Below are 13,878 nucleotides of genomic sequence, written 5' to 3' on the forward strand. Positions count from 1 at the left end.
CTAGGTCGACACTGGCGTCTAAAGCTTGCTCCCGTTAGTTTGATCTAGTGCGAGTCAATCAAATTCCAAATCGGGTCAAGGCTACAACCATCTGCAAGCTAGGGCTAGCTTCAATTCAAAAATACAACAAAGCTAGCCAAGACTCAAAACTTTTCCCACATGGGAAAGACAATACATTTTTCATCGAGATTAGGGAATGGAGCGTACTGGATAAAAAAAATCAGAACGGTTAGATGTTACCTCGTCCATAGAACACTTGTTGAAAAATTTCATCATTAGTTAATTTCACTTTATAACAGTTCATCACTTATATTGTCTATTAAATACTTGTTTTTATTCAATTCAAATTAGATCTCATATATTCATAATAGCTCGATAGATGTCAACGAATGCATACGAGATCAGCTCGCAATCAAGGATGCTCAACGCGAATCACCATACAGAAGACGAGCCTGCTGGGGATTCATCAAAGAACAAACAAGAAACCAGAACACTTTCTTGAGTTGCTATCTTGATTTTCTACCAACTGAGGACCTATACTCTTAAGATCAGTTCAGGGTAGATCCACCATTTTCTACCAACTGAGTACCTATACTTCTAGGATTAGTAAAGGGTAGAGCAACCAAACCAAATCACCAACTACAAGGAGGATCACCAAACAGTTCGATAGAATCACCAACTACAAGGAGCGATTCAACACAGAACTACCAATTGAGGACCTATACTTATATGATCGGTTTAGGGTAGGGCAACCATTTTCTACTAAGCGAGGACTTATACTTCTAGGATAAGTTCAGAGCAACAAACCAAATCGCCATCTACAAGGAGGATTGCTAAACAGTTCGATAGAATCACCAACTACAAGGGCGATTCAACGGAACTACCAACTGATCTAAGGACCTATACTTCTAGGATCGGTTTAGGGTAAAGCAACCAAACCAAATCACCGGCTACAAGGAAGATTGCCAAACAGTTCGATAGAATCACCAACTACATAAAAGAGCGACCTCCAAATCCAAGTACTATTCAAATATAGTAGTTTACCAACATATTGATACCATGGCCATGATCAATATCACCATACTATTCTGAAAGTGAGGGTATCCAAATTACAATCTTGCAGTCTCTCTTGAGCCAAAACTTTCTCACTAATTGATGAAGACTTATACTTCTAGGATAAATTAAGTGGAAAACATCACACACCTTAACCAATGCTCTCTTGAGCCAATGCAAATCGGAGGACCTATACTTTAAGATCAATCCAACGTAGAGCGTTCTTTTGAGCTAAACCATTGTCACTAATTGAGGACCTATGCTTCTAGGATTATATCAATTGAATCGAGCGCTCTCTCGAGTTTATAATTCAATTCAATGTCTACTTGTTGAACTCATATAATATTTTTGCAAATATTTCAAATTTGCAAGATCCCCATCCCATAGGGCCGCGTCAACGAGTCTTACCACGTCAATTCAATTCAACACAATTCAAATGAGTATTTAAACCAAAGATATTATGTCAAACTACTTATCAAAGCTTCAAAAGAACTGCCTGAGTCATCTCATGAAACCAATTCACATAATTATCAAAGTATCAGCAAATTGACCGAGTCATCTCAGGAAACCAGTTCGTAAAAACATCATAGTATCAACAAACTACCCAAACTATCTTAGGAAACCATTTCTAAACAAAACGACATCCCATCACTCCAAGAAAACCAACCTACATAACATCAATACATTTCCCAGTTACAAGGACTTAACCCCATCATCCACTTTTAGCATCAGTGACTCTAGTGGAACAATAAAATTTTTATCACAGCTGCATCTCTTGCACCTTCAGAGGCTTAATACAATCAGGAGCATCAACAGATGCTTTTAGCACCAAAGAATGATCCCCAGTCAGCTCAATAGGAGCAATACCTATCAAAGCAACATCACTTGCATCTTCAATTACTACCCCGTGTGATTCCCATGTGTGGAACTACTCTCTCATCATGTCGCCCCACAGGATATGAACAACCTAATGAGAGGGGGGGGGGGGGGGGGTGTATGTGAGAGACTAATATATACAGCCAATGTATATTATACACGTGTCCAACACAACTCACACATAACACTTTTCTTGACGAACTCATATTAGCTCGCTCTAGAACGAACCAACGACCTCTAAGGAAGATCGCAAGTATTTTGATCGTATACTTATTCACGAGCTGCCAGCTTGGTGTGAGACCATAACGGTTAGTAACATACGTGACAACTATCTTCATCAAAGACTAGAGCTTCAGCCTCATTAATGCTTCGCTATTACTCTCCATCAAATGCTCCATAAAGGCTCTCATCAATGAGACCTAACTTGACGGAAAGGAAGATGAAAGATCACCAAACAAACTATAAAAGGACTCGGATCCTCCACGGTATTAAATTGCGCGAGATCCCATATCCACGGTAGGCGGTTGCGCGAACAATTTTTGTGTGTTTTATTTTTTCACTTCAAATTTTGCGTATTGAACACACAACATATGGATATCTCATTTTCTTCTTTAAAGTTTCTTTATACACTCCAAGAACAACACCAAAACCATGACAAAAAAATATATAATCGAGACATAATTTTGCTATCTCGCGACAAATATTTACATATGTTATAAGAAAAACTTGTGATCAAATTAATGAAGAAGAGTTTTGATAATTAACACAATCAAAGACTCCATTTTAGTGAACAAAACCATCTCGCGGCAACTAACTTTTTTTACGGTGGCTATTAAAAAAAATTAAAAGAAAAAAAGATCCACGGCAACCACCTTCCGTGGGATATGGGATCTCGTGGCAACCCGATACCATAGATTGTGCGATCTCGCGATAACTTCTTGCCGTGAGTGTTTTTCATGTGATTAATAGAGAGGTGTCAGTACATTTGAATTGGTAAGGGGGTGTCAATACTGCGACCCTTTTTTATTGCTTAAATTTAAAATTGGGTTGTCCACAACCAAATTAACCAAAATATCTTTTGAAGCCATGTTTTCTGTAGACACTTGTGTTGGATTTAAGTTAAGGTAACCCGCACCCGCGAGGATGTAACCTGTAGTCTATTTTCTAGTCAACCACATTCTCTCTACCTACCAACCTGAAAGCAAAGTCTCCATGACTCCATCTAAGGGTGGAATTTGAGCCGAGGGCTCGGAGCTCGGCTTGGGCTTGGCTCGAGCTCGCTCGTTTACTATATAAGCCAAGCTCGAGCTCAAATTAAAGCTCGTGTAACAAATGAGCTTGATGAAGTTCCGGCTCGTTTTAAACTTAAATAAGCATATTTATAGTGTAAAAATAACCTGCTCGGACTCAGTTTCGGGCTTGGCTCGTTTAAGCTCGGCTCGACCATTTTCGTTTAACTATATGGAGTAGAGCTCGAGCTCAATTTAAAGCTCGTGTAATTAGCGAGCCGAGCTTGAGCATGGTAAAGCTCGGCTTGTTTAGCCTCGAATTCCACCCTTAACTCCATCCAAGTCTCGCCGAAAGTCAAGCCATGACGCGTAAATAACGCACCAAAGAGATGTGTAGTCACCGAAACAGCACTCATCCGTTTGTTCATTTCTCTTCATGATCCTTCTGATCAGAAGCTCATTCCAAGCTTCATATTTTCTTGTACAAGGAAGGTCTTTCTCTTGCACCTTTTAATTAATATTGAATTTCTTTCTTTTCATGAATTACAATCTGGGATGAGCTCGCTCAATCTGTGTCTGTGTTGTTGCAGGCAGATTCATGGAGAACAAGACGACCACTGACTCGGCAACAGATTCTGGATTGAGTCTGGAGTCAGTGAGGGAGTCCCTCATTAGTCAAGAAGACACTATCGTGTTTAGTCTTATTGAACGAGCCCAATTTCCTTTCAATTCTCCGGCGTACGACCCCCTGTCTTCTCCTGCTCTTTGTGGATCTCTACTTGAATACATCGTCAAGGAGACGGAAATTATTCGCGCCAAGGTCACACCTCTGCTCCTTAGTTTTTAGACTTATTTTACCAAGTTAAGATCTATACTCTAAATATTAAATGGATAAAGTTGAATATCATTATAAATGCTATCCAAATGTATATTATGTCTATCTACTAGGCAACTAGGTAGTTAGTGCCTTGAAGTGCTCGTGCCATTCTACATTGTTTATGTCAAGTGGAGTTCTTCTATGCATATTTTACAATTTGATTCCCTAGTGTATTAAGAAAATAATGGTTATGCTAATGTCGCCCAACTTGCACATTGGAATCTGACCTTGCACTAAATTTCAACTTCTAACCAAAAAGAAGTTAATAGAATCACCAAACTCAGTAATGAAGAGCTGCACATGATCAACTGGTTCAATTCGTTCGTTCTCATACCCGCGTGTGCTATATCATTCCAGCTCAAGTGAGCAAGAGAGACGACTGCTTCAATAATAAATAGTATTCATTACATTGTTTATGTGTGGCTAGCTTGGTAAACTAATTCATGTTCTTTAAGATTATACTTGAATGCATTCTTGTGTTGGGTATATACTACACAGGTGGGGAGATATACAAGCCCTGAGGAGCATCCTTTCTTTCCAAATGACTTACCACTACCGCACGCGCCTCCTCATAACTACCCACAGGTTTGTTTTCAACTCAAAGGTACCTTCTGCTTTCAGAAAAGACAAACGTTGTAGTTACTTGTTTGACTGATCCCAATTGTAGGTATTGCATCCAGCAGCTGCCTTCATTAATATAAACGATATCATATGGAAAATGTACTTTGACCAGTTCCTTCCATTGTTCACTGCTGAGGGTGACGATGGGAATTATGGGTCTACAGCAGAATGTGATCTTAAATGTTTGCAGGTAAAAATGGGTGGGAAAAATCTACTCAAGAATTCCGAAATTAAAATGCAGGTTTTGATACTTAAACTTTGGAATGGCAAATGTTCTCTGGCAGGCCCTCTCTAGAAGGATACATTATGGGAAATTTGTAGCAGAGGTCAAATTCAGAGATGCCGCACAAGATTATGGGCCTGCAATTCGTGCTCAGGTACGACATTTCATTTCAGGCAATTTCAGATGGTTGGAAATTGTGGATGTTGTGGTGATTATGTTCGTTTTCCAGGACAAGGACACTCTTATGAAGCTATTGACGTTCGAAAGTGTTGAAGAGATGGTCAAGAAGAGGGTTGAGCAGAAAGCAATGGTGTTTGGTCAAGAAGTCAGTCTCGATGACAAGGGAGACACTGGAAAGTATAAAGTTGATCCATCATTAGTTTCTCGCTTATATGGAGAATGGGTTATGCCACTAACCAAGCTTGTTCAAGTCGAGTACCTCCTCCGTCGCCTTGATTAAAGTCTTAGTCCCTCATGTGTATTGACATGATAACGACTACTAGAGTTTTAAAAGGCTTTCATCATTCATCATCTAGTCTGGAATCAATTTAACCCAGTGGTTAGAAGTCTAAATATGTGTATTGACTGGCAGAGAATGTAACATGTAATTGTCAATGCGTCCAGATGCTTGGAAGGGTGCAATTGTATCTGCATTACAAGCTGAATGCATACAGTATGTCAATATGTCAACATAAATATGGAGCGTATCTTTGAACATGAATACACTGAAAAACATGATATGCTGATTGTTGTACAAGTAGAAAGAAAGGTCGACTTAAATCTAATAACAAAATATATTTACATAAAGTATTTCCCCTAACATATACAGTACAGGCGACACGATTAAGGTTCAACTATGACCTGAGAGAGCTGCTTTATTTACGGAAACGGTATAATTGCCAAAATGTATGACCCGAATCCCCAGAACGTAATGATCAAAGCAAGGATCTTGAATCCACTCATGGGATCATTAAGTAGACGAACAGCTGCAATACTCGTGAGAGGTACCCTTATTGCATTAAGAACACCAGCCAGCACAGTTGAAGACAGATAAAGCACAGCAGTGCCACCCAAAACCCCCAGCTGAAAAGTTATAGCAGCCCATATGAGAACCATGTAATAAGAGGTTTCTCCATGTTTGAAACTTCTAGCTTCAGACTTCATACCCTGAAAGTCATTGTTTACTATAACCCCAACTGTTGTAAACAAAAAAGCAAATAAAGAAACCACAACCTGCTGCTCCAACACAACGTGAAAAGATCTTCTTCCCAATAACTTAATGAATACTAGTTCTGAAAGAGCAAAGATTAGTCCATGTAGAGCTGATCCTAGTATGTCCCATATAAACCCCATGGTATATTGACTCTTACTTATATTGCTGTAGCGGTCCGATCCTGAATCCAAGGCGATTATAGCCATGGCAGCAGTGATGATTACAATGGCATTTACCATGGAGCTATTGAGTTTGTTATTAACTATAAAATATCCAAAGAGTACAGAAAACACAAGGGATGAAGATGCCAGTAGGGAAGCAGTTGAAGCTGGGAGATAGGCATATGCCCATGCGTACATGAGGTTGTCAGCAGCACTTAAAAAGCCTAAGATGACATAAGAAAAAGTGAGCTTAACGGTAAGAGGTGTCGGTGAAATTTTACAGAAGCAGTACATGGGAATTAAGAGGAGAGCAGTTATAGGCCACCCTGCAACTGCTACCCAAGAGATGATCCACTTGCTCTTGCCTCCATTAGCATAGTAGACACGAGATAGAAGGCTGGAAGCGGGAAACGCAACGAGCATTGCTCCACAGCTTAAACCTAATAAAATCCAATATGAAATTGGCTTCCTTTTGTATGCTTCCGATGCCATGGTACTGAACTTCAAAAGGTGCTGGTGCCAAAAAGCATAATTTACTGATGATGCACTTTCTTGAGGTGTTCCTGAGGTGAATAAAAATGATAGATAACAGTGTTAGCAAATGTAGATAACAAACTACAAAGCCAGTGATATGAGCTATATGTTTCTTAATCTTTGTTTTTGGTGTCAGTTTTTGTTTTATCAATGTCAATCTTCCTTTCTGGTACTAGAGTCTGCAACCTGCATTGACATATTTCTTGTGAAGTAGCCTAATTCATGACATGTGAGATCTTTTTTTTCTCGTTCATTAAACTGCATTTCCTGCGGAATTGAGCAAGTGACGTATTTTATGTTTATGCCTATATCAAGCTGGCTTCATGAACGCAGATAAGGCTTTTATGAAAGTTTTTGCTTAAGGGTCCACCAGAGAAAACCAAATGAGAATAATTTTTCCATGACCAAGGCTAAGTGATACAGGAGCATCTACATAAATCCACTAATCAGCCTGTTTTGTTGCTTTTCTTCTTTATTTGTGAGAGTATTACAAAACACGACAATGCCAAAAAGGATTCTAATACAGTACAAGAATGCTCTTAAATAGTTGAATGTTTCTAACAACAATGCAAAAAAAAAAAAGGATTTTTACTTACCAAAAAATAAATAAATAAAAAGAACATTTTCTACTTTTTGCTTGAACATAAAGCGATAAAGGACAAGGCTTCACAGGGGAAAGTGTTATGAATACAAAGACTTTCTTATATGCCGGGCAAAAAGAAAGAAAAAGGTTGAATGTTTCATGCTATTTCATAAACTTAGTAGAAGGTACTCTTCTCTCTTCTGAATACAGGGGAGGTGGTAATTATAATTATAATTATAATTTTAGCTTCATTGCGTAAAGTAGGACCAAATGTTCCAAGAAATGTGGGTCATTTCGATACGGGGTATGGAAACGGATACGGGGTAGGGATGTGGTACATTGGGGAAGCCTTAATTGTTGGCTTAATTGGTACGCTATTTCATGTCGTAATTCACTTTGGCGCGTTTATATGAGACGTTGATATATACAAGGGGAGGGATAGAGCCACATTCTTATGCGCACATTATAGCCACATTTTCAACATACAAATAAATTAAGGCCTGGTTTCAACATACATTCTTATGCGCACATTGTTTCTCTTTGCCAATGGCAAATTTGAATGGTATGGCATCAGAAACTTTTGTTCAACCTGCAATCCCTAAGTTTGATGGTCATTACGACCATTGGAGTATGTTAATGAAAAACTTTCTAAGAACCAAAGAGTTTTGGAATCTTGTCGAGACTGGAATTTCTGAACCCGAAAATGAAGCCGCGTTGACAAACGCACAGAAGAAAGCGTTGGAAGAACAATGATTAAAGGATCTAAAGGTGAAAAATTATTTATTTCAAGCAATTGATTGGTCGATTCTGGAAACAATTCTCAGCAAGGATTCTTCCAAACAGATATGGGATGCAATGAAAAAGAAGCATCAGGGTACTGCAAAGGTAAAACGTGCACATTTGCAAGCACTTCGTGGAGAATTTGAGACTCTTCGTATGCAACCGACTGAGTCTGTTTCTAATTATTTCTCCAAAGCAATGTCCATTACGAGTATATGGAGAGAAGATGGACGATATCTCTATAATTGAGAAGGTACTTCGTTCCATGACCTCGAAATTTGATTATGTAGTTTGTTCGATAGAGGAATCGAAAGACCTGGATACACTTTCGATTGACGAATTGATGAGTTCGTTGATGGTTCATGAGCAAAGAATGCATTAACGTGTGACTGTGGAGCAAGCCTTGCAGTCCCAGCTTTCTATTACCAATACGTCATCAAAACATCAAGGGGGACGGAGATAAGGAAGGGGACGAAGTAACAACAGAGATGATCGATCAACATCTATGAAATCAGAAGAATTTCATGCTCCTAATTATAGAGGGCGAGGCAGAGGTAGAGGCCGTGACAGTCATCGTAGAGGAGAGCATAGTAGAGGAGAGCCCTTTGATAAATCAAACGTCCAGTGTGGAAGGTATGGACATTATCGTTCTGAATGTGATACTGTTGTGTATAAAGAAAAAGGCGAAAAATCAAACTTTGCAGAAAAGGAAGATGAAGTTTCTCTTCTGATGGTATGCCATACTAATGAAGTGACTAAACAAAACATGTGGTATTTAGACACACAGGTTCTAGCAATCATATGTGTGGAGATAAATCTGTATTTTCTGTTCTAGACGAGTCATTCCATAATTCTGTGAAGTTTGGGGATAACTCGACAATCTCAGTCAAAGGGAAATGTGATGTTCAAATCTGGACCAAGGAAAACACTCCTCAGACTATATCAAGTGTTTTCTATGTTCCGGCCTTGAAAAGCAATTTGCTTAGCGTGGGTCAACTCCAAGAGAAAGGTTATGAAATCAGCATCAAAGGTGGAATTTGTCGGATTGAAGATCCAAAGAAAGGCTTGCTTGCTCAAGTACAAATGACTTCGAATCGTTATGTTTCCACTATATATACAAAGTGATGCTCTTCCTTGTTTCTCAAGCATTGTGAAAGACTCATCCTGGATTTGGCATCTCCGATATGGGCATTTGAACTTCAATGGCTTGAAGCTTCTCCAGCAAAAGAATATGGTGACAGGACTTCCGCAAATTGATCATCCCCCACAGCTATGTGAAGGCTGTGTTGTTAGCAAACAACACCGAGATTCGTTTCAAAGGGAAAGGCTTGGAGAGCTGAAAAGGCACTGGAATTGATCCATACTGATATTTGCAGTCCAATCAATCCGCAATCCAATGGGAGTAAAAGGTATTTCATTACCTTTATTGATGATTATAGTTGTAAAACTTGGGTTTATTCCTTACAGCAGAAATCCGAAGATTTCTCGGCATTCAAAACCTTTAAGGACTTGTTGAGAAAGAAACTGGAAATCTCATCAAGGTCCTTAGGTTGGATCGTGGTGGAGAATATAACTCAAAGGAATTTGCAAATTTCTGCGAGAATGAAGGCAACTCACAGCGTCTTACACACCACAGCAAAATGGTGTCGCTGAGAGAAAGAACTGCACAATCCTAGATATGGTGCGTAGCATGTTGAACACCAAATGAAAGATTGCAATCTGGTTTGCACACTAGTTGAAGTTGGTACAAAACTCACAAAGGATCCTCAAGGAAAAGAAGTGGACAGCACACTGTACAAGCAAATTGTTGGGAGCCTTATGTACTTAACAACTACAAGGCCGGATATAATGCACTTGGTAAGTCTGATCAGTAGGTACATGGAGAATCCGAAGGAAATGCATCTTCTTGTAGCCAAGCGTATCTTGCGCTACTTGAATGGTACTAGTTCCGTTGGCATCTTGTACAAGAGCGGTACACAATCTGAATTGATTGGCTTCACAGATAGTGATTATGCCGGTGATCCTGATGACCGAAAAAGCACCTCTGGTTACACATTTATGCTTGGTTTTGGAGCTATCTCCTGGTCATCAAAGACGCATGAAATTGTTACTCTGTCCACCACCGAAGCAGAGTATGTGGCAACAACCTCTTGTGCTTGTGAGGCGATATGGTTGAGAAGAATGCTCAGCCAAGTGTATTTTCATCCCAACGGTAACACTCCAGTATATTGTGACAACAGCTCCACAATCAAGTTGTCAAAGAATCCGGTTCAGCATGGGCGAAGCAAGCACATTGATGTGCGTTATCATTTCCTAAGGGATCCTGTCAAGGATGGAACAATTGATCTCATCTATGCAAGAGTGAGGATCAGGTTGCTGACATTCTCACCAAACCCCTCAAACTGCCTCAGTTCGTGAAATTGCGTGAGCTCCTTGGTGTTTGTTCAATGTCAGATGAAGTCTGAGGGAGGGAACTACTAGCTAGTGTCCTAGGTGCAGTACTAGCTGGTGCGATAGGTGCAATATCTTTCTAAACTGATTGCTAGCAACACAATCAGTTTAAGGGAGGGAATGTTAGAGTTTAGGATGTCTTTAAGTATTTATGTAAGTCCTTAGTTAGTTGTCAAGTGTTGACAAAGTCTTTAGATTCAGTTATGGTCATGTTATGCACAGAACCATGTTCGGGTAGTTACTACATTGTGTGGTTAGTGCTTGGTACTTGTAATGATCTACTTGCTCTGTTTGGTTCAACGTAATGGGATGCATTTGCACCCATTTCCCAATAACTACCAATTTCCAAGTGTTTGGCCCACTATTTCATATAGCCCGTTGCAACAAATTGTTTCCTCCACTTTCCGCGTATAAATAGCTCCCACAACACTCATTTGCAACCCAAAAACCATCGCATCCATTTGCAGGATCTCTCAGTCTCTCCCAACTCATAAAACTGCTTCTCTATACTGGCAACTCTATCTAAGCAAAAACACCTCCATCTCCTAGTTTATTAATTTCTTCTCTCTTATCTATTGTTTTGGTTCCATTAGTGTCGTTGTCTGCTGAAAAGGTAAGCCCTTTCCCTTCACCTTCTTCTTCTTCTTCTTTCTATATTTCTCTCTGAGCTTTTATGTACGTGTTGTTTCCCCCCAATGTCTTTGATCTCTGTGGGTTTTGTTTTACTCTCATAAAATGAAAATCACATAACCTTAACTGGTTAGAATTAACGAAAACTTTTTGGAAATGGGGGTTGATTATATATTATTAGTTAGAAACTGAAGGTCTTGGGATAAGATTAGTAAGTATTCTTTATTTCTTACTATAATTTGCCGATGGTCTCGATGTAAGCAGTACATATTTCTTTCTTTGTGCCATTTCTTGAGGGTCGAATTTACGACTAGTCAGCATTCTTTACTTCTTAATGTCATTTGCTGAATGTCTTCAGAGCAAGGCTAGTAGGCAATCAATGTACTGAAAGTGCCTTCAGATATTGCAGTTTGAAGGGCAGACATTAGATACCATGTTAAAGCAACAAGTCTTTTTTTAGTGATCTAGATCTAGACTTAAGTACCAAGAAACCAGAAAAGCTTGCAGTAATAATTCCAACAAAACCATAAGAGCAGGCACTACATGTAGTGGCCTAATCACGAACACAAAACAAAAGAATATATGATATATCGAAAAGGCAGCTGAATTGAACGGAAAGCAATAAAACGGAATTGGGTTGTAAAGATTGAGTGAAGGAAGGTGGAAGAAGCTAACTAACCTTGTTTAGGTGAGTAGGGGTGGGAGGTATTAAGCTCCATGACGCAAGCAGACAACCGTTTTTCACACTAGATATGGCTTTTTGTTAAAAGTATGATGCCGATGGAGTGATTGTGACAGCAGAAGAAAGTAGGCACGCGCTATAACTGGCCGTACATTCTTGGGCAGTTCGAAGTTCGCACCACTACCTGCTTGTCGAGTCGTAGTTGTTCTCTTTCTCGATTTCTTGACTCGAGATATCTGAACCGAGATCCTAGGGCGTAGGCTGTGCTCTCGGGAGTTCCGTGGACAAGAAACTCATTGGAATTAAAATTTGCATCCCCCAATCGATTTTTTGGGTCTTACATTAATTACTGAAATTAAATTGGAAAATTAACCAAAAAGGTAACGATTATAAATGTGTTTTCTTATCTAGATTTTTAAAAAAAAATCAGAATCTCTAGATTTAATTATTTTCTAAAGAAAAATTTGATAGGTTTTGTGAGAGACTAATATACACAACCAATGTATATTATACACTGTCCAGCACAGCTTATCACAAAATTATATCAAGACCTCAGCCAGGTCGCTCATACCAGGTCGACCTCAACCAGTTCGCTCGAATCAAGACCTCATGATAGGTCGACCTCAGCCAGGTCGCTTATATCAAGACTTCATGCCAGGTCAACCTCAGCCATGTCACTCATATCAATATCTTAGCCAGGTCTCATAACACTCAGAGAAGGAAAGACAATCGTTATAGCAATTCTGTAACAGCACCCATGCACTAATTTATCCTCCATTTAAGCTCATTCAAGTCCCACATTAAAACGGATTGACCATAGGTCATGTGCTATAAATCACAAAAGAAGGGGGTACGTTCACATTCTCTCCACCTCTAATTCAATCACTCAATTTTAATATGAACTACGTCTGACTTGATTCCAGTTCACTGGAGAACTGGAAATGTAGGCAGTTCGATCATTTGAACTCAGCCATAACATCACTAATCTCATCTATCCCCTATCCTCATAGGCTAATAAGGTTAAACACAAAAATAACCTTTACATTGGTGCCCCCGGGTCAAATTTCTTGGAAAGTCACATACTCAAAGTTATATTTTTTCAATCAACTATCAAGAGCCTTCAATTTCCAAGACCATAAAGTGTGAATCAAAAGCCGTGAATGGATTACTCAACGGAAATTAGCAACTACAATAAATATTGCTAAATTAGATAAGCAAACTCATTTCTTATATCTGTTTCACTTTTGGATCTGGATTATAGTTATTTTTTAGAGCTGCCATAACTCTAGAATAGTAACAACACAGTTTTTCTAGTCTGTCGTAACTTGACAGACTAGTTCACACACTATTTATACTATGAGCGTGCTCCAACCATCACTAGAATACATATCACAGGTCCCTCATATCAAGACCTCAGCCAGGTCACTCATATTAAGACCTCAGCCAGGTCTCTCATGTCAAGACCTCAGCTAGGTTGTTCATGTTAAAACCTTAGCCAGGTCGCTCATATGAAGACCTCAGCCAGGTCACTCATATCAAGACCTCAGCCAGGTCGTCACGCACATTGTGCCACCTAATTGCAATCATCTAAATCAATTTTCATGATCAAGTGGAGTTGAACCCAAAACTAGGGGCTAGAAAGTTGTGCTAACCAAAAGGAGCAAACTAGCTCGATTGCACTCTGAATGGGAGCTTGATAAAATGTAAAATGTATAGTCTACCTACGTAATGAACTACGAATCCAAAACGTAAGTAAACTAGAACTACTCTTTTACGAGTCTATTATCAAAGCTTCTACTCTCAATGCGAATTGCACTAAATGGAGTACGAAGTTCGTTCCACTCCTAGTTCCCTAGCATGGATTGTTTTCTTAGTCTAACTAGTCGCTCTTAAGTCAATGAGAGCTTTACGAAATATTATACTACGGTACTTAATTAAGATGATTACTAGAAATTAACTACAAAT

At 39.2% G+C, this 13,878-nt stretch overlaps 2 protein-coding genes and 1 pseudogene across 4 annotated transcripts; 2 read left to right on the forward strand and 1 right to left on the reverse strand.

Annotated features, from left to right (window-relative positions):
• The first annotated feature begins 3,490 nt into the window (after positions 1-3,490).
• On the forward strand, positions 3,491-5,623 carry LOC147509880 (chorismate mutase 2-like). 3 transcript variants are annotated; one of them, XM_086602050.1, is made up of 6 exons: positions 3,494-3,650; positions 3,753-3,978; positions 4,534-4,620; positions 4,703-4,846; positions 4,941-5,033; positions 5,109-5,623. In XM_086602050.1, the coding sequence occupies exons 1-6, from the start codon at positions 3,595-3,597 to the stop codon at positions 5,337-5,339; spliced, it is 837 nt and encodes a 278-aa protein (XP_086458176.1). In that variant the 5' UTR covers positions 3,494-3,594; the 3' UTR covers positions 5,340-5,623. The 3 variants fall into 3 exon arrangements, with proteins under 3 accessions (XP_086458174.1, XP_086458175.1, XP_086458176.1); XM_086602048.1 differs by having other exon boundaries at positions 3,491-3,650; positions 4,941-5,623; XM_086602049.1 differs by having other exon boundaries at positions 3,492-3,650; positions 3,749-3,978; positions 4,941-5,623.
• A 16-nt stretch (positions 5,624-5,639) lies between these two features.
• LOC147509881 (putative purine permease 5) lies at positions 5,640-12,341 on the reverse strand. Its single transcript, XM_086602047.1, has 2 exons — positions 11,911-12,341; positions 5,640-6,816 (listed from the first exon to the last, which is right to left on the reverse strand). Exons 1-2 carry the CDS (start codon positions 11,948-11,950, stop codon positions 5,759-5,761), a joined length of 1,098 nt encoding a protein of 365 aa, XP_086458173.1. The 5' UTR covers positions 11,951-12,341; the 3' UTR covers positions 5,640-5,758.
• Positions 7,157-8,613, forward strand: LOC147509882 (uncharacterized; annotated as a pseudogene).
• Positions 12,342-13,878: the final 1,537 nt, after the last annotated feature.

This window comes from Coptis chinensis, chromosome 3 (assembly GCF_015680905.1).
Source record: "Coptis chinensis isolate HL-2020 chromosome 3, ASM1568090v1, whole genome shotgun sequence".
Classification (NCBI taxonomy): Eukaryota; Viridiplantae; Streptophyta; class Magnoliopsida; order Ranunculales; family Ranunculaceae; genus Coptis; species Coptis chinensis.